Source organism: Sciurus vulgaris, assembly GCF_902686455.1.
Source record: "Sciurus vulgaris genome assembly, chromosome: 2".
Taxonomy (NCBI): Eukaryota; Metazoa; Chordata; class Mammalia; order Rodentia; family Sciuridae; genus Sciurus; species Sciurus vulgaris.
In genome coordinates, this window is record NC_136462.1 from 160,181,611 (window position 1) to 160,206,120 (window position 24,510).

The following is a 24,510-nucleotide window of genomic DNA, read 5'->3' on the forward strand; positions in this document are numbered from 1 at the left end:
TCCTCAGTGTGCATATTTAATCTACTATATTAAGGTACACACAGACCACATATGAACAAATAACAAACACTTATTCATTAGGAGGCCACATTTGTTGCAGCTGGCTTCATTCCAGTCCTCCTGGATGAGTGAGGAAAGCTCCCAGTAGGGAAAATCTCCCTGGATAAACTGAATTTGTAAAATTCTCAATGCGCAAGCTCTCAACAACATCAACACTTTAGTAATAGCTCACAGAAGTTTATGTAATCCTTCTCTAAGAGAAGCTTTAAAAAATGGCAGCATCTCATTGGTCTACAATGGTCAAGGTCAATATAGAAAACTTTGCATGCAGTAAAGCAGGGCAGGGGTTCTTCAAGGGTAGTCACATCAACACCTTCTCAGAACTTGTTGGGAATGTGCATTCTCCCCAGCCCACCTCTATTGAGTAGAAACTGTGAAGTGGGGTCCCCATCAATATGGACTTGAACCAACCTACCTGGTGATTCTGATGCATACTTCAGGTTAAGAATCATGGGTCTAGAACATTTTTCAAGTCCTTCAACTTTCCTGGAGTTGAATCCATCAGAAATTACAACACATTAAGAGCATCATCACTCTATTGTGTGAGTTCCATCCACAGACCTGTGGAGCCTGCCCTCTCAGAGTCCTTCGGTACTATGTTAAAGTTTCCACATAGAACTAAGTTACCATACTTAGAATACAGATGTGCACAATGATGTTATCACTTCTTTTTCCAAAACACCCAACTTAAAGAAAGAAAAAGAAAAAAATTCTTAGGAATGCAATGATTGGATCATTTAAATCCAACTATCAAAATCACCGATTTCCCTACACATGGCTTTCACCCTGGATTAGGACAAAAATGGAGCTAAAACAGAAAAAGACAAAAAGTTTAAATGATGCACTCCAACTCTCTTTACTACTCCAGACCCCCCTGCAAATATACACATCAGCAGTAAAATTAATCAAAGTTGCATAGGAAGAATTTGAGTAAAAATATTGGATACTTTTTACTTTAATCTTCAATTTAAGCATGATTTCCACTTGACATTATAACCAGAGAGAAGTTTTAATCTTTTTTCTTGGTATTGTTGCATGCTTAAAATTTAGCCCAGTCCTTGAACACTCTCTCCAGCTTCTGGCCAAGCAGAACTTTGCCACTCACTTTGAACTTGCCAGCCAGGAAAGCCTTCTGTGGATTCATTTTGCCCAAAACTAACTCCATAAAGACAGACTCTGGAATTGTGAAGACAGTGTCTGCTGGGAGCCTGGAAGATCCCGGATACATGTCCCCAGAACCATTCTTCAGGTCAATGGTCCACTGCAGAATGGTCTTACCATCTTTGGTGATGTCCAGCTGAAAGATGGCATTGACTTTCTTCACCAGTTGGCCTCCCACTTCTTTGATGTGATGGCTAATGTCCTCGAACACTGGTAAGCTCTGAAATTCTGACAGATCTAGAGTGTTTGGCATGGCAGTTTCCCGAGCTGAACCCAGAACTTTGAGCTGGCCCACCTGGGGTTCATCCCCTGCTTTGATCTTGGGTTGATGGTCGATCCTCCTCCACATCTTACTGTACTGGTCCTCTTGACCCTGCCGTCTGGTCTGTGAGCAGCTGTGGCCAGATTAATACCCACAGGTCAGATTGTGACATCAAAGTTAAGGCCCAAGCAGGGATTGAGTCTGGTGTGTGTGCTGCAGTCTTATTGGCCAAAAAATTTTTTTAAATGAGTGAGGAATCAGACTGGTAAGAGTGAAGTAAATATGCCCACACACACACATACACATCCCATACCAATTAGGGCTGTTGGTGCCACAAGTCAGAAGGTCTGGACCTTACAATGTGGGTAAGGGAAACTGGTCCCAGAAGAATATAAAAAAGATAATTTGTCTTTCCAAAGCAGGCACCTCCCTGATTGCAACCCTGAGAAAGCAGTTATTTTGATTTCTTTGAAAGTGAATAATCCTAAGGCAAAATCATGATGCTGAATTTGGCTTTATCACGATACTGGTAGAGGGCAAGATGCTTTTAGAACAATATAGTTTAAAATAGCTGATTGGAAAAGAAATCAGCACCAGGGCCCTCATAAGAAACCTCCCATCTTCCAGAAGAAGAGAGAAAGAGAGAGACCATAAGATCAAAAGAAGATGCTCCTGCTGTTGTTTGATAATTACATATAAAATAAAGCTCTCACTCTGAGCCAATATGCAGAGTTCTAAGCACTTTACATTTAATTTTCATTGCAACCCCTGAGGTAGGTACAAAATTTATCCCCATTTTACAAATGAAGAAACTGAGGGAAGGAGAAATGAAGGGACTTGCCCAGAATCACATGGTTAGTAAGTAGTGTAGCCAGATTTGAACAGAGGCAGAAGGATTCTAGAACCCACTTTTAATTTTTACTTTTTATTTTGAAATAATTTCAGCCTCACAAAAAATTTACATGAGTAGTACCTGTGTAACTGACCTCACCTATATTCCCCAAACGTTAGCATCAATACAATAATCTAATCCAAGAAATTAACATTGGTATAATATTATTAAGTGATCTACAGTATATATTCAAATTCTGCAAATTGTAGCACTAGTGCCCATTTTATGGCCCAGAATGCAGATTCTGGGCTTGAATTCCACATTGCTTTTAGTCATATGTTTTTCTTATGCCCTCCTGTCTAGGAAAACTTATCTGTCCTTGTCTATCATGACCTTGATACTTTAGAAGAATACCTGCCAGTTATTCCATAAACTGTCCCTTGTTTTGGTGTTGTCTAATGTTTCTCATGGCTGGTTGAGGTTGAGGTTATGCGTTTTTGGCAGGAATATCCTAAAAGTGATCTTGTCCTCTCCCTGGTGCATCATATCAGGGACACATGATATTAAAATGTTACCTATGTCTCTTATCTGCTATTGTTGACCTTGATCACTTAGTTGAAGTTGCGTCCACCTGAAATCTCCACTGCAGAATTATTGTTTCTCCCTCGGTAATTTGTCAGTATTTTGTGGGAAGGTACTTTGAAACTCTGAATATCTGTTTTGCATAATGCTTTGGCCCATATCTGCAACCATCAGTGTGATGTGTGTCAAAACATTTTACATATTTTATATTCTCATCACTCCCTTGAGATTTAACAATTGCAATTCTGCTATAAGGAGGTGCTGCCTCTTCTGTGTCTCTTGTGTCTTTCCTTGTTCAATTACTTATCTCAGTATGGACTTGAGAATATTTATTTTATTTTTTGGGTCACAGTCTATTATTATCATTATTTATTTTCTTACTCAAATTGTCACAGATTTCACCAGTGGGCACGCCATCACTTTGGCCCTTGTGTTCTTTCCTACATAAAACTGTTCTTATAGGTAAGTGAAGCTACATTAAATGGAGTTGTTGTCTTTTTTTCTCCCTAGGAAGAATGCAAAAGAATGAAAAGGGCTTCAGTACATCTGCAGTGATGGATGAGCTCGAGCTGGCATTATCAACAATGAACAGTCAAACAAATTCCAATAGTGTCCAAGTTTTTACCATAAGGCCACCAGGTGTGAACAACTTCAGCACAGAGAATTTAAAATAAAGAAGGCAGGGGATTCTCCAGTAACTTCTCTATGAGCCACCAACAGAGGGGACTGAGCTCTCCCTCTACTCATATCTGTCTTTCCTCCAGAATGGGTATTGTCCCATTTGAATTATTCAGATAGGTCCCCAAATGGGCTGTCATTCTCCTTCCTCAGTGTATCAGACCGGAACTTAACACAGCCCATACACACAGAAGAAATTCAAAGCATGCCAGGATTCAAGGGAGTTTTTCACCAATAATATAGATTCAAACTGCCATTACGAAGTGACACCAACTTCTGGTCAGTTTATTATTTAAATTCTCACCAGGTAGTGAGTGCTCTTCTTATTTCCTTCTCTATGACAGACTGCTTCTCATACGCTGAATGGCATACCACTGGCCCCTAGAAAGCATATACCCTCCATCCAGACATGATCTTCCATATTCCCTTGAAATTATTTCTCTTTCAGTTGCTATTCAAACCCAAGAACCTAGTCACAGCAAATTTTATGGGTTTTGGATTCTGCATTTTTTAAATGCTTCAAAGGAATGTGAGACCTGTACTCTTTTTTAAAAAGTTACAAAGTCATTTTATTAAATAAAATGCTTTTAGACTCAAGGAAAAATCACAACCATAAAAATTTTAAAACAACTTTATCCAGTGGTTCTAAAGCATGTTCCAGAGCAGGAGCAGCAGCAGCACCTGGAAACTGGTAAGAAATGCATGTACCCAGGCCTCACCCCCAGATCTGCCTAATCAGAAAACTCTGGGAATGGGACCCGTCCTGTTAGTCAGGGTTCCCCTGAGAAACAGAACCTGTGGGATATTTAAAAGTTGAAAGGTTTTTTGACAGTGAATACCTACATGCTCACCAATATCCTATCGTTAACATTTTATTACAGTTGTTTGAATCCTTTCATCTTATTTTTTACTCATTTCAAAGTAAATTATAAGCATCTGTAACCTCCAAACACTTAAACATACACTTAACATTTATTAGAGTTCAATGTATGTTTATAGTTTTTAAATGTAAAGTTTACATACGAAGAAATGCACAAATCCCAAGTGTGCATTTGCTGAGATTTGAGCAATGCGTATACTTAAATATAACAAATTTTAATACCATGTGACCCTACATCTCCCACAGTGCCCTGAAGATGGATCCCCCTGCAAGTGTTATAGAAACCTAAACAATCAGTAACCCTAGACTCCTTCTTCACTCTTCAGATGGAAGGTTACTTCCCTGGCAGTGCAAAGCTGTCGCCAAGAGGCCCAAGAGGAAAATCTTAAAGTTCCTTTACCAAAGATCCAAAGACCAGAGGTTATAATTTAGGACTTCCACATTGAGAGGACACCATAACTTCTGAGCCTGCACACATAGAGAAACCAAGTGTTATGGTTTGGATATGAGGTGTTCCCCCAAAAGTTCCTGTGCTGATGCAGAGGTAAAATGATTAGATTATGCAAAACATAACCTAATCAGTAGGTTAACCCATTTAATAATTTGAATGAATTACTTGGTGGTAACTGTAGGCAGGCAGGGTGTGGAAGAAGTGGGTCACAGGTTGCTTGCCTTGGGGATTATATATTTTGTCTCTGGCTCCTCCTACACATTCTTTGCTTCCCCAGCCACCAGAAACTGAAAAGCTTTCCTCTGCCACACCCTTCTGCCATGATGTTCTGCCTCACCTCCGGCCCTGAACAATGGAGTTAGCCAACTTATAGACTAAGCCTCTGAAACCGTGAGCCCAAATGAAACCTTTCCTCCTCTAAGTTGTTCTCGTTAGGTATTTTGGCCACAGCAACAACCACCTAACTAATAGACCAAGTTTTCTTTTTTTAACTCATTATTTTTTGATTGATCCCTAATAATCATATTTGCATATGGGATACAATGTAATGTTTTGATTCGTGTCTATATTGTATAATGATCAAATCTGGATAATCAGCATATCCATCACTTTAATAATTTCTTAACACCCCTGAAAGCTAATACTCTTCTTTGGTTCATTTGGCTTCCGATAAGATCATCACCCACTTACTTGGCCCTGCTGATTCCAGCGATATTTTTTAAATATTTTTTTAGTTGTTTTTTAGTTGGATACAATACCTTTATTTTATTTATTTATTTTTATGTGGTGCTGAGGATCTAACCCAGTGCCTCATATATACTAGGCAAGCTCTCTACCAATGAGCCACAACCCCAGCCCCTCCAGCAACATTTTTAACAAAGTTGAGCACACAAGCTGGGGCTCAACAAACACTTTCAGGGTTAGTTGTTCAGTTGTGGGTTGGTTAGTACCACTTCTGCCAGAGGTGATGTGCTGGGGCCTGCAGGGAGCTCACTGAAGGGCAGAAGCAAGATCTTAGCTCTCAGGGAACTTACAGTGTAGAGGGAGATATATACAAATTCTGGCTGCCTATGTATTATGGACTGAATGTTTGTTTCCTCCCAAAATATATTGAAGTTTTAATCTACACCATGATAGTATTAGGAAGTTTGGCCTTTGGGAGGTAATTAGGATTAGATTAGATCATGAGGGTGGAGCCCCATAATGGGATTAATGCCTTTATAAGAAGGAAAAGACATGAAAGTGTCCTTTCTCCTCTCTCTCTCTCTCTCTCTCTCTCTCTCTCTCTCTCTCTCTCTCTCTCTCTCTCACACACACACACACACACACACACACACACACACCACGCAGAAAGAAAAGATCACATGAGCACATAGCAAAAAGGTGACCATCTACAAGCCAGGAAGTGGGCCCCCACCAGAGGCTGAATCTGCAGGCATTTTGATGTTGAACTTCCCAGCTTCTAGAATTATAAGAATTAAATGTCTTTTTGTTTTAAGTAATTCAGTCTATGGCATTTTGTTAAAACAACTCAAGAAACTCTGCACCTATGCCAGAACTTGGCCTTGCTAGGTATTTTGTTTTATTTTTTAATTCTAGTTATTCTAAAAGGCATGTATCCTATATATCTTTGAGTTCTAAGATAGCGACAATAATGAGAGGAAACCTACTCGGAGGCTGTAGTGAACAAATTTGCTACTTGTTGTGAATTCAGGGAATGGCATGGATTACAGTGGATGAGGCTGTTATCTAAGTAAACTGCATCTCTCACTCCGTTGAAAGAAGGTGATAGCTCAAATCGTAGGTCTCCATTCATCACTTTACTGAATTGGGACTGTTTATCTGTAACCTTGAGATGGCTTCATTGAAAGTGGTGAAGTTCCCCCACCCCTTTGAAGTTCGGTATGTCCATGTGACCTACTTTGGGGATGTTAGTGGACATGGTGTGAGCAGAGGCTGGAAATGCGTTAGGGCAGATGTGCTTGTGCTCTGGCGTTTTTGCCATGCCATGAGAAGATCATGCCCTGGGCAACTGCTGGTGCAGAGAGGATGAAACGCTGGTCTAGGACCAAGTCCAGCAGAGCCCAAACTAGACTAGCCAAACAGCAAATCATCCCATGGGCCAATGAGAATAAATTCAGGTCATGTTAAGCCTCAGAGTTTTGGGGTGGTTAGTTGCTCAGCATTTCTGTGATACAAGATGCCTCATGTAAAATTCAAAGAACATAATGACTGGGCTTTCAAATCAGGCCAGGTGGTCAAGATCTTCAGTCCTGAACTAGCCAAGTCTTGAGGAATGACAGTCTCTGCAGTCTTTCCACATGGGCGATGGATACATTTAGTTGCTAGCACTTTGTTGAGCTGATGATAGAAAGGTCAGTTGCCTTTTGTTTACATACTTGCTACTCAAAATGTGGTTTGTGGACAAGAAGCACTGGCATCCTTGGGGACTGGTTAGAAGTAAAGAATCTCAGTCCCCAGCTAAGACCTGCTAAATTAATGTCTGCATTTTAACAAGATCCCCAGTGATTACACAGCTTATTAAAATGTGCTACCTGATGAACTTTAACGTAGGAGGATTTATCCACCCACTCACACACCTGTCACATTCTCACGAGTTTGAAAATAAAAACAATTTTGAAATTTGTCCTCAGGTTAAAGTTTACAAATAGCACACAAAAATGTACATGTGTGACTGCATGACAGATGTGATCCTGCAATATGTGTATAATCAGAAAAATTAGAGACTACATTCCATTTATGTATGATCTATCAAAATGTATAAATGTGTTCTACTGTCATGTACAACTAATTAGAGCAAATAAAATTTTTAAATTTTTAAAAAACATACACACATGCAAACACTTTGGGAAGAAGATGCAAACTATGAAGAACTTTAAACATTTTCATGTAAAAATTTTCTCTTGTGCTTTTTTCTCCTTTTTTTTATTAATAGACTTATTTTTTAGAGCAGTTTTAGGTTTACAGAAAAATTGAGCAGAAAGGAGAGAAAGTTCCTAAATACTCCTTTCACCACTCCCTCTGCTTCATTTCCCCCATCATTATCATCTTGCATTAATCAGGTGTACACTGCTACAATTCATGAGCCAACATTGAAATATCATTAGTTCAAGCCCATAATTCACATTAGGGTTCTCTCAGTGTTGCACATTCCATGGTTTTGCCAAGTACATCTTGTCATGTACCCACCATTGCAGTATCATACAGAGTAGGTTCACTGCCCTAAAAATCCTCTGTGCTCTGCTTATTCAGCCCACCCACTTCCCTCGCCTCTGGTAACCACTGACCTTTTTACTGTCTGTAGTTTTGACCTTTCCAGAATGTCATATAGTGGAATTATATGGTATGTAGCCTCTTCAGATTGGCTTCTTTCACTTAACAACATGCATTTAATGTTATTCCACATCTTTTTTTTAGCTTGATAGCTCTTTTATAAATTACTAAATAACATTCTATCATATTACTAAAGTTTATCTCTTCATCTACTGAAGGACGGTTTGGTTGCTTCCAAGTTTTGGCAATTGTGAATAAAGCTGCTATAAACATTTGTGTGCAAAATTTTGTGTGGCCATGAGCTTATGCTCTTTTGAAGATTTTTAAAATACTGAAGTATGAAGTATGTAGTTTGGCCAATTAATACTATTAATAAATGTAGTATCAATATTTATTGAACAGCAACAATCTCCCATGTAAATCCTCATAATATTCTGAGGTGGTTACTAGCATTGTTCCCATTTTACAAATGCGGAAATTTGTAATGAGGAATGCAATGAGGATATTTTACAAATGAGGGTAGCTTGTATAAAGGCATATAAGTAATAACTTTGGACCTATGAATTTATGAGTTTGGATATTTCAAAGGCATGATTTTTGTTTTATCTGGTCCTTTTGGAATAACATTTGTTGTCAAATTATCATTATGGATTAAGAAGCTTTTTTCTTTAAAGAAATAAGGTTTTTGTTCCCTTCATGAGATTCTATCTAGACCAAGTGACTATTTTTACCATTAAAGATTTTCCAATATCAGGGACCAGTGGAAAGGTGCTCAGCATCATTAGTCATTAGGGAAATGTAAATTAAAACTACAGTCAGCCTTCCATATCCACAGATTCCACATCCACCAATTCAACAAACTGAAGATGGAAAGTATATTTTTAAATGTACCTGTACTGAACATGCACAGTCTATGTTCTTGACATTATTCCCTGAACAATACAGTTTAACAACTGCTTACACAGCACTTATACTGTGGGTATTATTAAGTAGTCTAGAGATTGTTTACAGTATACAGGAGGTTATGCATAGGCTATCGCAAATACTGTGCCATTTTATGTAAGGGTTTTGGAATCTGTGAGGGTTCCTGGAACCAATCTCCCAAGGATACCTCATGACAAATGTGCAAGGAAATACTTTTTCACCCCCTGTTAGAATGGCTAAAGTTGGAAAGACGGGAAATGACAAGTGTTGATGAGGATGTGATCCAACCGGAGTCCTTGTGCATTGTTCGTGAGAATACAAAATGCTGCTGCTACCACGGCAGACTGCTTGACTGTACCATGTGAAGTCAAATCCATGCTCACCATACAATCCATTAATTCCACACCTCAGTATTTATGCAAGAAAAATAAAAATGTATGTGTACATAAAGACAAGTAATGAAAGTTCCCAGTATCGGTATTCATTAAAACAAAACAGTGGAGGAAATCCAAAGGTTTTCCTTCACCTTTTGTTCATCAACAGAAGATTGGATAACCAAACTGTGGTATAATGATAGAATGGAGGGACTGGGGTTGTGGCTCAGTGGTAGAGTGCTTGCCTGGCATGTGTGAAACACTGGGTTCGATCCTCAGCACCACAAAAAAATAAAATAAAGGTATGTGTCCATTTACAACTAAAAAAAAATTATTTTAAAAAGGTTATAGAATGGAATGCTACTTGGAAACTAAAAGGAAAGAACTATTGATTCACTCAGTGACGTGGATAAATCTCAGATACGTAGGCTGAGTGAAACAACCTAGATTCAAAATGAAACTGGAGTTTTGAAACTGCTTTTAAACTGGAGTTAAAACTCCAGAAGGCAAGACTGGAGTTTTTCTGCTTCTGCTGGCAGGTGGGGTCTGCACAAGCTGCAGGTCTCTGCAACCAAGAAGTGTTGCAGCTCTTAGTGGCAGGCCATGCCCTCCCGTGTTGCAGCAGACCCCAGCAGCTCATCTGCCATTTCTTCTTCCTTCTGGATTCTTGGCTTATGAATTCAAAGAAGGAAATCCACAGACTGTGAATGAGTTCAACAGGATTTATTGAAGAACAGGACCAGAACTCTGGCAGTTCAAGAAGGCACCCCACAGCAGGTTTTTCACCCTTCAAGTTGAGGGGTTTATATAGCACTTTGGCTCACTGCTATTGGTCTCACTTAGGCTAATTAGGGCTTGGAAACATACTAACAAATATTGGCCAATTTTTCTTTTTCTCACTCTCTTTTGTCTATTTTTTCTGGTACTGGAGTTTAATGCCTAATACATACTGGGCAAGTACCCTGTCACTGAGCGACATCAACCCCTTTGTCTTACAATTCTAAATAGAACTTCACAACTGGAAAATATTCATGGGAAGATTTGTACTTCTGTGCCTGAAAAATATATACATACCTATTTTCATTCAACTATGCCCCACTTCCATTTTCTCATGGCAGTTCAAGAATCAGGGGGTTGAGGTCATTGGATGGAACTGCAGCGCTACACAGAGAGCTGTCTTCTATAGGAGGCATCCATACCTTGCCCGGGCCTGGCCACCAAAGGATGACAGGTGGGTGCATCTGGGCATTGACTTGCCATGCCTGTATGGTATAGTCCAAGCAGCTGCAGGCTGAGCTCACCAGTGCCTGCTCTGACCCAACCAGGCAGCCATCTGCTGCTCCACTGCTCCAGCTGCCTCAGAAGCCATGTCAGAAAGACAACATACTATGTGATTCCAATTATAAGACAGTCTAAAAATGGTAAATTAAAGGAACAAAAAAAAATAGAACTAGTAGTTTTCAGGGATTGGAGAGTAGACAGTGGGTTTATCTACAAGTGAAGGGGCACAGAGGAGTTTTGTAAGGGGTTTGGGGGAATGAGATGAAGTAACTTTTCCCTATCTTGATTGTGGGTTTGGTTGCACAACTGTCAAAGCTCAAAACTGTATGCTAAGAAAAATGACTTTAAGCATGTAAATTACATCTGAACAAACCTGACTTTAAAAACACAGACACATGGGCAAATTTACATTGTTACTGGTATGAGCTCTTTCTAAAGCAGAAGTCGCATCCATATCTCTCACCCTGCACAAAAAATCAATTCAAAATGGATCAAAGACCTAAGAATAAGACCAGAAACTATGGAATTATTAAAAAAATATATAGGGTCAACACTCAGCATATAGGCATAGGCAGCTACTTTCTCTATAAGACCCCTACAACTCAGGAGATATGCCAAGAATCAATCAAATAAATGGCATCAAATTAAAAAGCTTCTGCACAGCAAACAACTAAAATTATGAAGAGAGAACCTACAGAATAGGAGATCTTTGCTAACTGCTCTTCTGACAGAGAATTAATATCTGGAATATATATAAAGAACTCAAAAAGCAACATAAAAAAACAAATAACCCAATTAATAAATGGGCAAATGAAATAAACAGACACTTCTCAAAAGAAGAAGTACAAAAGGCCAACAAATATAGGAAAATATGTTCACAGTAATTAGGGAAATGCAAACCAAAACTACACTGAAATTTCATCTCATACCAGTCAGAATGAGAGTCACAAGAATACAAACAATATTAAATGCTGGAGAGAATGTGAAGAAAAAAAGAACACTTTTACACTGTTGGTGGGACTGTAAATTACATACAACCACTATGAAAATCAATATGGAGGCTCCTCAAAATACAAGGCATGGAACCACCATATGACCCAGCTATACAACTCCTCAGTATTTATTCTAAAGAATTTAAGTCATCATACTACAGTGATACATGCATACCCATGTTTACAGCAGCACAATTCACAATAGCCAAACTATGTAATCAACCTAGGTGTTGGTCAGTGAATAAATGGGTAAAGAAAATGTGGTAAGCATTCACAATATAGTTTTTTTCAGTCATAAAGAAAAATGAAATTATGTCATTTGGAGGAAAATGAATGGAATGTTGAGAATATTACGTTAAGCAAAATAAGCCAAACTAAGAAAGTCAAGGGTTAAATGTTTTCTCTCCTATATGCAGGCTAGAGAGAAAAAAGGAAAAGAAAGTTTGGGGGTGGATTTCGAGAAAACCAAGTAGAATAGAGAAAAGGGATAGAGGGAGGGGAAGAAGGAAGAAGAGCTGGAGAGTGATATTGGCCAAACAACATTGTTATACTGTGTGTATATACAATATGTAGCAACAAATTTCACCATGCAACTATAAGGCACCAATTAAAAAAAGAATGTGGAAAAAAGCCATTACATTTTTTTCTTAGAATCTAGTAATGCCAATTAAAACTTTGAAGCTATTTTAAAATAAATAATAAATAAAGCAGAAATCAAAAGCCAAATCTAAAATACTAGATTTTTGTGTTTTAAAATTAGTTCCTACATCAACACCAGTAGCTATTATTGAACTAAGGTCATAATTTTATTTTTTATTTATTTCTTCTATCAGTTAACTTCTGCTACACTGTGCAGTGAACCAACTGACAACGTCTCAAAAGCATCTCACATTAAACGTTTTATTTCTCACAGGTGACTGGGGTCTGCTGGCCAGGGCTTAGAAGCTCTCTTGGGACACACGTATCTGTGGGATTTGTTAGCCAGCGAGGCATGTTCTTCCCATTGTGGTGGCGGAAGAACAAGAGCAGTGGGATAAACACATAGGCTCACTGACATTCCTACCCATGGAATGATTGACACAAGCAACTCAGATTCAGACCCAAAGTCAACAGCTGGGGAAGCACACTGCGCCCACAACAAGGCCATGACAGGGCAAGAAGCAGGGAACAAAGAGGAATCAGGATCCATGGTGCAAACTACTACAGCTACTGTCATCTAAAAATGGAGATGTCACTTGTTAAGATCCAAATTCTTACACTTGGAAAGACTCGTAGTCTTCAGCTAGAATCTCCATCTGGCAACAATTATCCAGTCTTAGAAATGGAGAGACTGCTCACTTTAAGCAGGCAGGGATCCCCACCCCCACAGTCCATTGTCATCATCTCTCTCCAAAGGTCAGATATTGGGAGGAAATGTTTCACAATTCCTGAGATCTTTTCTTCACCTAATTTCACCAAAAATTCTGCAAGAATTTGAACAATGTGAATGTTCAGGTACCCTCTAAATATACCTTTATATCCACCTATTCACCATATGTTTACTAAGCACCTACTGTGTGGAAGCACTGGACTAGGCATGGCTGAGAATACACACAAAGAGAAAAAACAAGAGCTGACCAGGATGTGGAGAAATTGGAATCCCTGTGCACTGCTAATGGAAGTGCCAAACGGTGCAGTCACTGTGGAAAACAGTGTGGCAGATCCTTAAAAAATTACATATAGAATTACCATAGACCCAGGAATACTACTTCTAGGTATACATTCAAAAGAATTGAAAGTAGGATCTTGAACAGGTTTGTATGCACCCATGTTTATAGCAACATTTTTCACAATACTCAAAAGGTCAAGCAATCCAAATGTCCATTGATGAGGGAATAAACAAAAGTGGTATATAATACAATACTTTTCAGCCCTAAAAAGGAATGAAATGTAGATGCATTCTATAATATGGGTGAACTTTGAAGATACTTATGCTAAGGGAAATAAGCCAAATATAAAAGGACAAATACTACATGATTCTGTTTACATTAGGTATCTAGCATAGTCCAGTTCATAAAGACAGAAAGTATAATGGTGGTTACCAGGGTATAAGAGAAGGGCATAGGAGTGTTGTCTAGTAGATACATAGTTTCAATGTGGGATATTGGAAAAGTTCTAGAGATGGACAGTGGTGATATTTGTAGAACAATGTGCATGTACTTTATGCCACTGAACTATATATTCTTAGACATGGCTAAAAGGGTAAATTTCACATTATGTGTATTTACCACAATAAAAATGAGTACACAAAGCAAAACAAAGATGTCTGTAAAGCAACTTACAGTTTAGTAGGAAAGAAATATATATAATAGGTATAGACATTCCCCTCCCCTAAGAGTGGGCTATACTTAGAGATTTATCTGTAACAATTAGAAGATGGCAGAAGTGAGGGCATAGGACATCCAAAATTAGAACATAAAAAGCATTGTGGCTTTCTTCTTGCTCCCTCTTGAATCATTCACTCTGGGTGAAACCATGCCCTGTTTGAGGAAGCTCAAGCAGTCCTGTGGAAAGGACCATGTGGTGAGGAACTGAGGCCTCCTGCCAACAGCCATAAGAAAGCCATCTTGTAAAAAGACCCTCTGGCCCTTCAGATGACTACACCCCAGCCAATATCTCAATTGCAACTTCAGCAGGGACCATAAGACACAGACACCCAACTAAATGTCTCCCAACTTTATGACCCAGGGGAATTGTGAGATAATAAGTATTTGTCGTTATAAGTTTAGGGGTGATTTGTTAATACCAACACCAATAGGTAACAGATAAAATGCACACAGGGCTAAAAAGGTTAAGAAAAAAGAGATGAACCTGGAAATGATCCTTGAAGGAAGAGACTTTTGTGCTCATTCTTTAAGGACCTATAGGCCATGGACTAGATAGAGGAGGCAAATGGGCACAGCCATTGAGAGAACAAAACCCAGGAATGTACGAGGAAAGCAGAGTAGTAATGTTTGGCTAAAGTACAGGGGTATACAAAAACAGACAAAATTTAACAGGTCAATTCATCCAACACATTTTTATTGAGTTCCAGGACCATAAATAACAAACTAAAAAATCCAGATTATTCTGGACAGTTGAAAAGTACTGAAGGCCTTCTGAATTTAGACCTAGGAAGGGTTGTCTGGCCTCCCATTGTGGAATGGATATGAGTCAAGGCTGGCTGGGAGGAAGGGAAAGTTGCCATCAGAACTCGTCTCTGATGGGGAAGTGGAAATGGGAAAAGGTAGGGTAACCAAACAGAGAAGAACCTGAAGTTTGAGTTTAAAGAAAGCCAACAGGGAAGAACAGTAGAAGGAAGAGGAATGGTCAAAATAGTCAACTGCTGCAGGACAATGGCAATATGGGAATCAAGAGAACCAATGCTGAACACTGCCCCTTCCAGGGACCAAGGGGAAGTGATGGTGGGGAAGAGGTGGCCCGAAGCAGACTCCTCCTGGGGTTTTACAGGAAAAGGAGAGTGTGGCAAGAGGGGCCTGAGGGGAGTTAAGAGGAGTGGTTGTTTCTTCAGCGAGGGAAATGTAAGCATGTTATATGCAATAGGGAAGCTGAAAATAAGAAGACAGTGCAAGAGAAATGGGCAGAAGCTGTGGAGGAGCGATTAAGAGCGAGTTTGAATCCTAGCAATGAGGGCTGTTTAGTTAGCTTTTTTTGCTGCTGTGACCAAAAGACCTGACAAGAACGATTTTAGAGGAGGAGAAGTTTATATGAGGCTCATGGTTTCAGAAGTCTCAGTCCACAGAAGGCTGGGCCCAAGGTGAGGCAAAACATCATGGTGGAAGAGTATAGCAAAGGAAGCAGCTTAGGACATGACAGTAAGGAAGCAGAGCGAGCTCCACTAAACAAGGACAAAATATAAGCCCCAAAGGACACCCCCAGTGACCCACCTCCTCCAGCCACACCCTACCTGCCTACAGTTATCAACCAGTGAACCCATTCAAGTGGTTTAAAACACTGATTAGGTTAAGGCTCTCGTAACCCAAATATTACACCTTTGAACTTCTTGTATTGTCTCACACATGAGCTTTTGGGGGACACCTCATAGCTATACCAAAACAGAGATCTTGTTCAAGCTGCCTATCCACTGGTGCCTCTGTTTATCCACCCAAAAATAAGGATAATAACAGTAATCCATTCAATATAGGTTGCTACTCTAAAAACAAAATGAGATAATTCATTCAAAGTATCTGGCACAGATAAATGTTCAGTAATTAGCTCTTCTCATAAAATTGGATACAAAAGGGGAAAAGATCCTGAGAAAGTGGTTGGGTGTGGGTGGGTGGGCCCTTACGGGGCAAGAGGGACTCCTGTTTCTGTTCAACAAAAGGAAAATGACCAAATATGTTCAATGATTTCGAGGTGAAGAGAAGCACCATCATCTCTTCAAACTTTTCTTTCATCTTGCCCCTGTAGGGGCCCTCAGACCAGCCAGTTTTACATAACCTTCCTGAACATTCCTTGACCTTCCCATTTCTAGATTTTTACTTCCTGTGCTCTATTTACACCCATATTCTGTCCTTTCCTCAAATCCCAGTTTAAACTGAATTGACCTCTATCAGAAAAAACTTTAGTGAATATGGGAAACATTGTTGACCAAAGCATATTGTTACATTCTGTACATGAATGAATATGTAAAAGCAAACACCAAATAAAAAAATTGATCATAAAAATAAAATATTATATAAATTGAATCATCAGTAAGTAGTCAAATGATTACTGATGCAAAATGACTTTGAAGTGTGTCAATAGTTAATTCATTTCTGTTGCTGAGAAGTATTCCATTGTATGGATATACCACAGTTTGTGAATCCTTTAACTTGATTGACATTTGGAGTATTTCTTGTTGGGGCTCTTACAAATAATGTCGTCTTGGACTTTCAGGTTCAAGTCTTTGTACAAACTTATGCTTCCCTGTCTCCTGGCATGAAGTAGCTGAATCATCTAGTAACTATGTATTTAAAATCATAGGAAGCTGCCAAATGATTTTGCAAATTGGTTGTATAATTTTACATTGTCACTAGTGCCATGTGAGAGCTGCATTTCCTCCATATGTGCCCGTCTCTGGAATATGGGCCATTCTAATAGGCCTATGGTGGTATCTTATTGTGACTTTAATTTGTATTTCTTTAACTTCCAATGATGCTGAACACTGCTTCGTGGGCATATTTGTCCTTTGTATATTTTCTTTAGTAAAATAAATTTTTAAATCTTTTGCAAATAAAAAAAAAATCTTTTGCACATTGAAAAAATAAAAAAAGCAAACGCCACCATTGTGAATAATTATAATGCATCAAAAACAAATATGAAAAAAGAAATACCAATGTATAAAAAGATGAGAAAATAAAACAATTTTTTAAATGTTTAAAAAAGAAAACAGTGAGACTTTACCATCTGTGGGAATATCCAGTAATACAATCTCTTTCTCATCTGAATTCTAAAGAAATTAATAAGACAAAAAAGGGCAGATGGAAACTAAAAATTTGCTTTTATCACTGATAGAAACAAACATGAAGGAAAAGAAAATGAGGGCCCGGTGGGCCTGGCAACTAAATCCCACAATACAAAGTAGAGCTACCCCCCACCTATCAGCTACCCTCCTGGGAGGCCTCTGCATGGAAGGCTGGTAATGAAGAACCCACAAAAAAGTTCTGTACCTGTCAGAGCTCAGGTTATACTTCTCAAATTCATCACTCAAAAAAGTCACCCCATCCAAATGAGCAAAGAAATAAAAACAGGCCAGCAGTGATTTAGGAAGAAATTTCTTTTGGGGAAAATCTCTCCCTAAGGAAACCAGCAGACAGGCCTTCCTCTCTAGTGAATTCTAATTCAAACTGGGTTGGAGTTGAGAGTACATGCAGGGGAAGCTTGTCTTTTTTGTGCTTCATTTTTTTCTCATATTCTCCTTCAGGTCTGGTTGAGGATTTTAAAACTCAAGGTGGGAGTTCTCTCAACTGCCCTCGACCCCTCCCACAGCCTCATTCTGCCCTGGCAGAATGGATACTCCCTTTGCAAGCACACTCGAATAAAGAAAGACTCCACTTCATGGCTAGTTTCATGAACTGTAAACTAAGAAAATATTCAATATAATATTTTAGTTGTCAAAACAGTTTAGCTTAAGATTCAAAGAAATAACCTAGTAAGTAATAACTCGTTTTTTCCCAGGAATACAGAGCAAGGGGGCTACCAGAATCACCTGGTCAACAGAAACTAAAATTTTTGATAGAAAAAAAAATCTGTAAATAAGAAATTTTAACCTAAGCATTGAGAACAACACAGCCAATAGAATTTTCTGGGGTAATGAAAATGTCCTGTATTTGTGTTCTCCAAAGCAACAGACACTATCCATATGTGGTTACTGAGCACTTGACATAAGGACAGTGTGATTGAGAAACTGAAATTTTAATTTTATTTAATTACAATTAATTTAAACTTACTCAAGTGTAATTTCCCATCCTCATCCTAGGAAACAATTCTGACATGGTCCTAACCATGTAAGGAAGTTACATGGGCATCTGGGTGGATCCTGTCCTAGTCCTGATTTGCTGAAATACACAAAACTCATATAAAAATCATAAAACTCCCAATAACTCACTCAAGACTGTTACACATGTGGAACAGAGACAGCTCCTATTGATGTCGTCTGACCCATGAGAGGGAACTCCCACTTAGGGTCATAGCCAAAACCCTGTAGACATACCTAATTTAAATAGCACTGTTACGTTTATCTCTACATAGAATGTATTCATGCCCAAGTGGCTGATTCCTGGGTAACTTCTGAGTTAAATTATAGAATGTATGATTGCCTTGAAGTCAACATTTAACTTTTTCTTATAGTCCATCCTATATTGTCCCTGATGGATAAAGACATCTTAGTTATCAACTGCCATGTTATAGTTTGAATGTGAGGTGTCCCCAAAAGCTCACGTGTGAGGCAATACAAGAAGGTTCAGAGGAGAAATGATTGGGTTGTAAGAGTCTTAACCCAATCGGTGAATTAATCCCTGATGGGAATTGGGGCGTGTCTATGAGGTATATGTTTTGTATCTGGAGGGTGGAGTTCCTCTCTCTCTGCTTCCTGATCATGACATGAGCTTCTTCCCTCTTCCACACACTCTGCCAAGATGTTCAGTGTCATCTCGAGCCCCAAGAAATGGAGGCTGCTGTCTAAGGATGGAGACCTCTGAAACCATGAGCCCCCCGACTAACCCTTTTCTCCTGTGCTGGTCGGGTCCTTTAATCACAGCAGTGAAAAGACTGATTAAAACATGCCACAATAATGCTGGATAACAAGCCATTCCCCAAACTTAGAAGCTTAAAACAATAATTACTTGTTTTTGCTCATAAGTTAATGAGTTAGCCAATTAGACGGGGTTCAACTGAGTGACTTTCCTTGTCTCTTCTGGGGCTCACTCACATGTCTGGTAGTTACCAGCTAGCTGTGGAAGACTGGGCCATGTGACACTTGTTCTCCCACATAGTACCCTAGGCACACTGTCATGGCGAAGGCAGACACATGAGCCAACAATTCCAATTTTGCAGTGCTTTTTGAGCCTCTCCTTAACCTCAGTAGAATATCACCTGGACGACAGAACATCACAGTGGGTTGGCACTACTGGGCTACATGGCAAAGGGTATAGATATAGAAAGAGGTGAAAAAATGGGGCCAATAATGAACTTAATGTAGCACACTCACATTGTCGAGCCCTGAAATCTTTCTTTCTGGGAAAATAACTGAAGTACACAAAGCTCATGTATAAATATATTCTTAAAATCCCAGTAACTTACTTAGACTTTTAAACATGTAAAACAGAGGTCACACTCTGCCTCCTCACCTGAAATTGTGGAATTTGCTTGGGCCTAAACCAGGAGTGCCCTTATTACATGGACCAAGCAAATGAATTGTCCAAAGAGAAAAGACTACCTAAAATAGAAGAGTTATCTTTTTTTTTAGACTTTTTCATTTTTTATTTTGAGACAGATCTCCTAAAGTTGTGGGGTTCATCTTGAACTTCCTATCCTCCTGCCTCTAGTGGTCACTTTTTTTTTTTTATTGTAAACAAATGGGATACATTTTGATTCTCTGTACATGGAATAAAGGCATACCATTTGTGTAATCATAAAGTTACACAGGGCAATGTTGTTTGATTCATTCTGCCATTTTTCCCCCTTCCCCCCCACCCCACCCACCCCTCTTTTCCCTCTACACAGTCCTTCCTTCCTCCATTCTTGCCCCCCTCCCTAACCCTAACCCTAAACCTAACCTAACCCTACACTAACCCCTCCCACCCCCCATTATATGTCCTCATCCGCTTATCAGCGAGATCATTCGTCCTTTGGTTTTTTGAGATTGGCTTATCTCACTTAGCATGATATTCTCCAATTTCATCCATTTGCCTGCAAATGCGGATTTAAAATCAGCATACTACAGAGATACAGCCACATCAATGTTCATTGCTGCTCAATTCACCATAGCCAGATTGTGGAACCAACCTAGATGTCCTTCAACTGATGAATGGATAAAGAAACTGTGGCATATATATACAATGGAATATTATTCCGCCATAAAGAATGATAAAATTATGGCATTTGCAGGCAAAAAGAGTTATCTTTACTTCAAACATATTATATATAAACTCAACTGGTAACTTTCTCTTAATTAAGTAAAATATGTAAGGTATGCCTGGCCATACCTTAATGAAACTGATTTTGAACAAACAATCGATATGCAGATCAATTTTCTAAGGTAATCAATGCACTTTTCCAATGACATCGACATTAGTCAAAACGTTTTAGAATATCTCTTTTATAAATCAAAGACCGAATGTTTTCTCTGAAATATGGATGCTAATTCACAATAAGATATGCGGGGGCAGACTATGGAAGAATAGAAATACTTTGGATAAGACAGAGGGGAGTGAAGGGAGGGGAGTGATGTGGGAATAGGGTAGTAGAATGAATCAAACCTTAATACCCTGTGTGCATACATGACTACATGACTTGTGTGATCCCACATCATGCACAGCCAGAACAAAGAACACATCATGCACAGCCAGAACAAAGTCATACTCCATTTATGCATGATGTGTCAAAATGCATTCTACTGTTCTGTATAACGAATTAGAACAAATAAAAATCTTAAAAAAGAATATCTCTTTTATAATTGCTATCAGCAACAAAGGGATATTCTTTTTGTAAGGAATCTGGCTTCCCCCACCATCTGTCAATCTGCGTTTGCCCGCCTCTGGGGTTACAGGAATTTCCAGCTTACGGTTGCTCCCACATTACGTCCTAATATGTCATTGGTCCATCAGTCAGTCTGTAAGAATTCTCCTCCGCGATTGGTTCCTCTCAGCCCCCCAAATTCCTATGCCTGAGAGAAACTTTGTGCCATGTTTCTCTTTTTTCTTTCTTCCCCTTCCCCCGTGCAGACGTGAATCCTCTGCACAAAATAAAATAAAGGTTCCTTGTGTGAGACCTGTATCTGTGGAGCGTTTCTGGGAGCTAGCGACGAACCACAACTGCGCCTTTAATGCCTAACACTTTTACTATCCCATAACATTCAGGATGTTTTCAGTTACAATCACCAAAGACAAAAACAATTCAAATAGCTTAAAGAATAAAGAGAATTTTCTCAAATAAAAGAGTTCTTGAGGCAGGGCTAGAGTGACCAATCATTGGGCATGAGTAGTCCTGAGGGATTCCCCAGGTTATAGAGCCTTCAGTGCCAAAACTGGGAAAGTCCCAGGCAAAGCAGGACCCACTAGCTATTTTTTGAGCTGCTCAGTGAGACCTTAAAAATCCCACATCCTTCCTTTCCTCTTCCTTTCATCCTAAGGCCAGCCAGCATCTATCCAGTTTGCAAGATAGCAACAATTCTTAGCAGTAATATTTCAAATAGAAAAAAACCATTTCCTTCCATGCTTTATCTCTTTATCTGGAGGGCCTATTTTCCAGAAGTTCTTCAGTTACTTCACTTCCATCTCATTGACCTGGATTTGATCCCATGCCCCTTACCCAGATTGGCTTAGGTTCTTCAAGAAACATCCTTGAGGCTGGCTTCAGCCAATTTTCCCTTAATCTCTGGCTGTGTTGGAGGAATGTGGATCCTGGAACCAAAATGGTATGTCAGGAAGGCAAAGAGAGGAATCAACAGTGAAGGATGTACATGCTCTGTGATGGAAAATATGCATCACTGAATGTATTCACTAGGGATTTAGAGAGATGGAAGCATTAAGAATGATATATAACATGGAATTTGTTACAGGAACTTGAGATTCTGCATTAGCGGATGGGGGCAGCTGTCCCCTGCTCCTGCTTGTCTGATACCGGGTTTGAGGTTTGCAGGGCAGGCAACCTGTCTCAGCAGCAAAGAAAGCTGAAAGTGAAGTCCCAGCAAGCTAGAGCTGCTGCAGGCTTGCGGACCGCTGGAGTTGCACACGCAGGACCAAGAGTTCGAAAAGCTGAAGGACACCCAAGTCCCACAAGAGGAGACAGCAGCCAGCATCAATTCAGTAAGCTACCACAGTTCCTGTTCCATGCTGCGACCTTTAACCGGTGAGAAAACGGTTGAATCACTTCCGACTTTTGAAGCTCCTGCAAGACCTTAAGGTCTGTGCTAAAGCCGAAAGTCTGCAGACAAGGGAATTCGGGGAAATGTAATTTCAGCTCAGCTACCTTACCGCTGTACAAAGCAACAAGGTCATACTGAGTGTGACTTTGATTCTGAGAAAGGGCCTAGGTAAAACCCCAAGCTAATTCTAGGAAGTAAAGAAGTGCACTAGCACTTAGCTCTTCTGGAGGAATTTGTCACTCTTTTATTTTCTTTCATTTTCCCATCATGGTCTGCTATGGATTCTGATAGTCCTACCAAAGCAAAACGAGAATGACAACACGCCAAGTTCCTCAATTACCCCACTAATTGGACATACTATCATGGGGCATATGAGGGATGTACTGCTAATGATCCCTGGGGACAAAGTCAGCTTAATCTATAAAACTTGGTCAGCCCGAACACCTTACTGAACTCAAATCAAAAGCACTATATCCATGAGATAAATATTAATAAATTCTCTCTGCAGTATTTTTTTATATTTTTATGTTTGTTTTAGTTATCCATAACAGTATAATGTATTTTGACATGTCATACATACATGGAGTATAACTTACCATTTTTGAGGTGATACATGATGTGGATGGAGTTACACTAGTGGTGTATTCACATATGAACATAGGAAATTTATGTCCCAATTCATTCTATTGTCTCTCTCGTTCCCATCTCCCCTCCTTTTCCCTATGCCCCCCTGTCCTATCCAGTGAACTCAACCCCTCACCCCACCCTACCTAAACCCCTCCTATCCACCTATTGTGCATCAGCATCCCCATATCAGAGAGAACATTCAGTCTTTGGTTTTGGGGGGATTGGCTTATTTCACTTAGCATGATATTCTCTAGTTCCATCCATTTATTGACAAATGCCATAATTTCATTCTTCTTTATGGCTGAGTAATATTCCATTTGTATTTTTCCCTTCATTTTCTTTATCCATTCAACTGTTGAAGGGTACCTAGGTTGGTTTAATAGTTTAACTATTGTGAATTGAGCTACTATAAACATTGATGTGACTGCATCACTGTAGTATGCTGATTTTAATCCTTTGGACATATACCAAGGAGTGGGATAACTGGGTCAAATGATGGTTCCATTCCAAGTGTTCAGAAGAATCGCCATATTGCTTTCCAAAGTGGTTTCACCAATTTGCAGTCCCACCAGCAATGTATGAGTGTACCTTTTTCCCCACATTCTTGCCAACACTTATTATTGCTTGTATTCTTGATAATTACCATTCTGACTAGAGTGAGATGAAATCTTAGAGTAGCTTTGATTTGCATTTCTCTAATTGCAAGTGATGATGAACATTTTTCATATTTTTGTTGATCAATTGTATTTCTTCTGTGAAGTGCTTATTCAGTTCCTTAGACCATTTATTGATTGGGTTATTTGGTTTTGGTTTTGGTTTTGGTGTTTTTGAGTTCTTTATATATCTGGAGATTAATGCTCTATCTGAGGTACAGGTGGCAAATATTGTCTCCCATTCTGTAGGCCCTCTCTTCACATTTTTGATTGTTTACCTTGCTGTGAAGAAACATTTTAGTTTGATTCAATCCCATTTATTGATTCTTGATTTTACTTCTTGATCACTGCTTGTTGAAGAGGCTATCTTTTCTCCAATGTATGTTTATGGCACCTTTGTCTAGGATGAGATACCCATATTTATGTGTGTCTGTCTCCGTGTCTTTTTTTCTGTACCATTGGTCTTCATGTCTGTTTTGGTGCCAATACCATGCCATTTTTGTTACTATAGCTCTGTAGTATAATTTAAGATCTGGTATCATTATGCTTTCTGCCTCACTTTTCTCACTGTCCCTCCGTGGTTTTGAAATATGTATCAAGTCTAAAAGAGGTGAGAGACGGGAGTAAGGGACATGAAAACCAAAGATCAAGATCTATGTCATGCAAGCAGAATCAGAGGCTATTTAGTTTGAGAGCGTTATTTAAAGGTGATTACTCTATCTATGTACCCTTCACAGAAGTCCCAAATTTTAAGGTAAAGAGTAGTATGCAAACATCTTGTCAGAAGTTATCATGTAAGCGAGTGTGGTGGTACACACCTGTAATCCCAGCTAATCAGGAGAATCCTAAG

General features: G+C 39.3%; 1 protein-coding gene across 1 annotated transcript; it reads right to left on the reverse strand.

Moving 5' to 3' along the window:
- Positions 1–1,099: 1,099 nt before the first annotated feature.
- SCP2D1 (SCP2 sterol binding domain containing 1) lies at positions 1,100–1,570 on the reverse strand (the record flags this gene model as incomplete). Its single annotated transcript, XM_079124105.1, has 1 exon — positions 1,100–1,570. One exon carries the CDS (start codon positions 1,568–1,570, stop codon positions 1,100–1,102), a length of 471 nt encoding a protein of 156 aa, XP_078980231.1.
- Between the last annotated feature and the right edge of the window lie 22,940 nt (positions 1,571–24,510).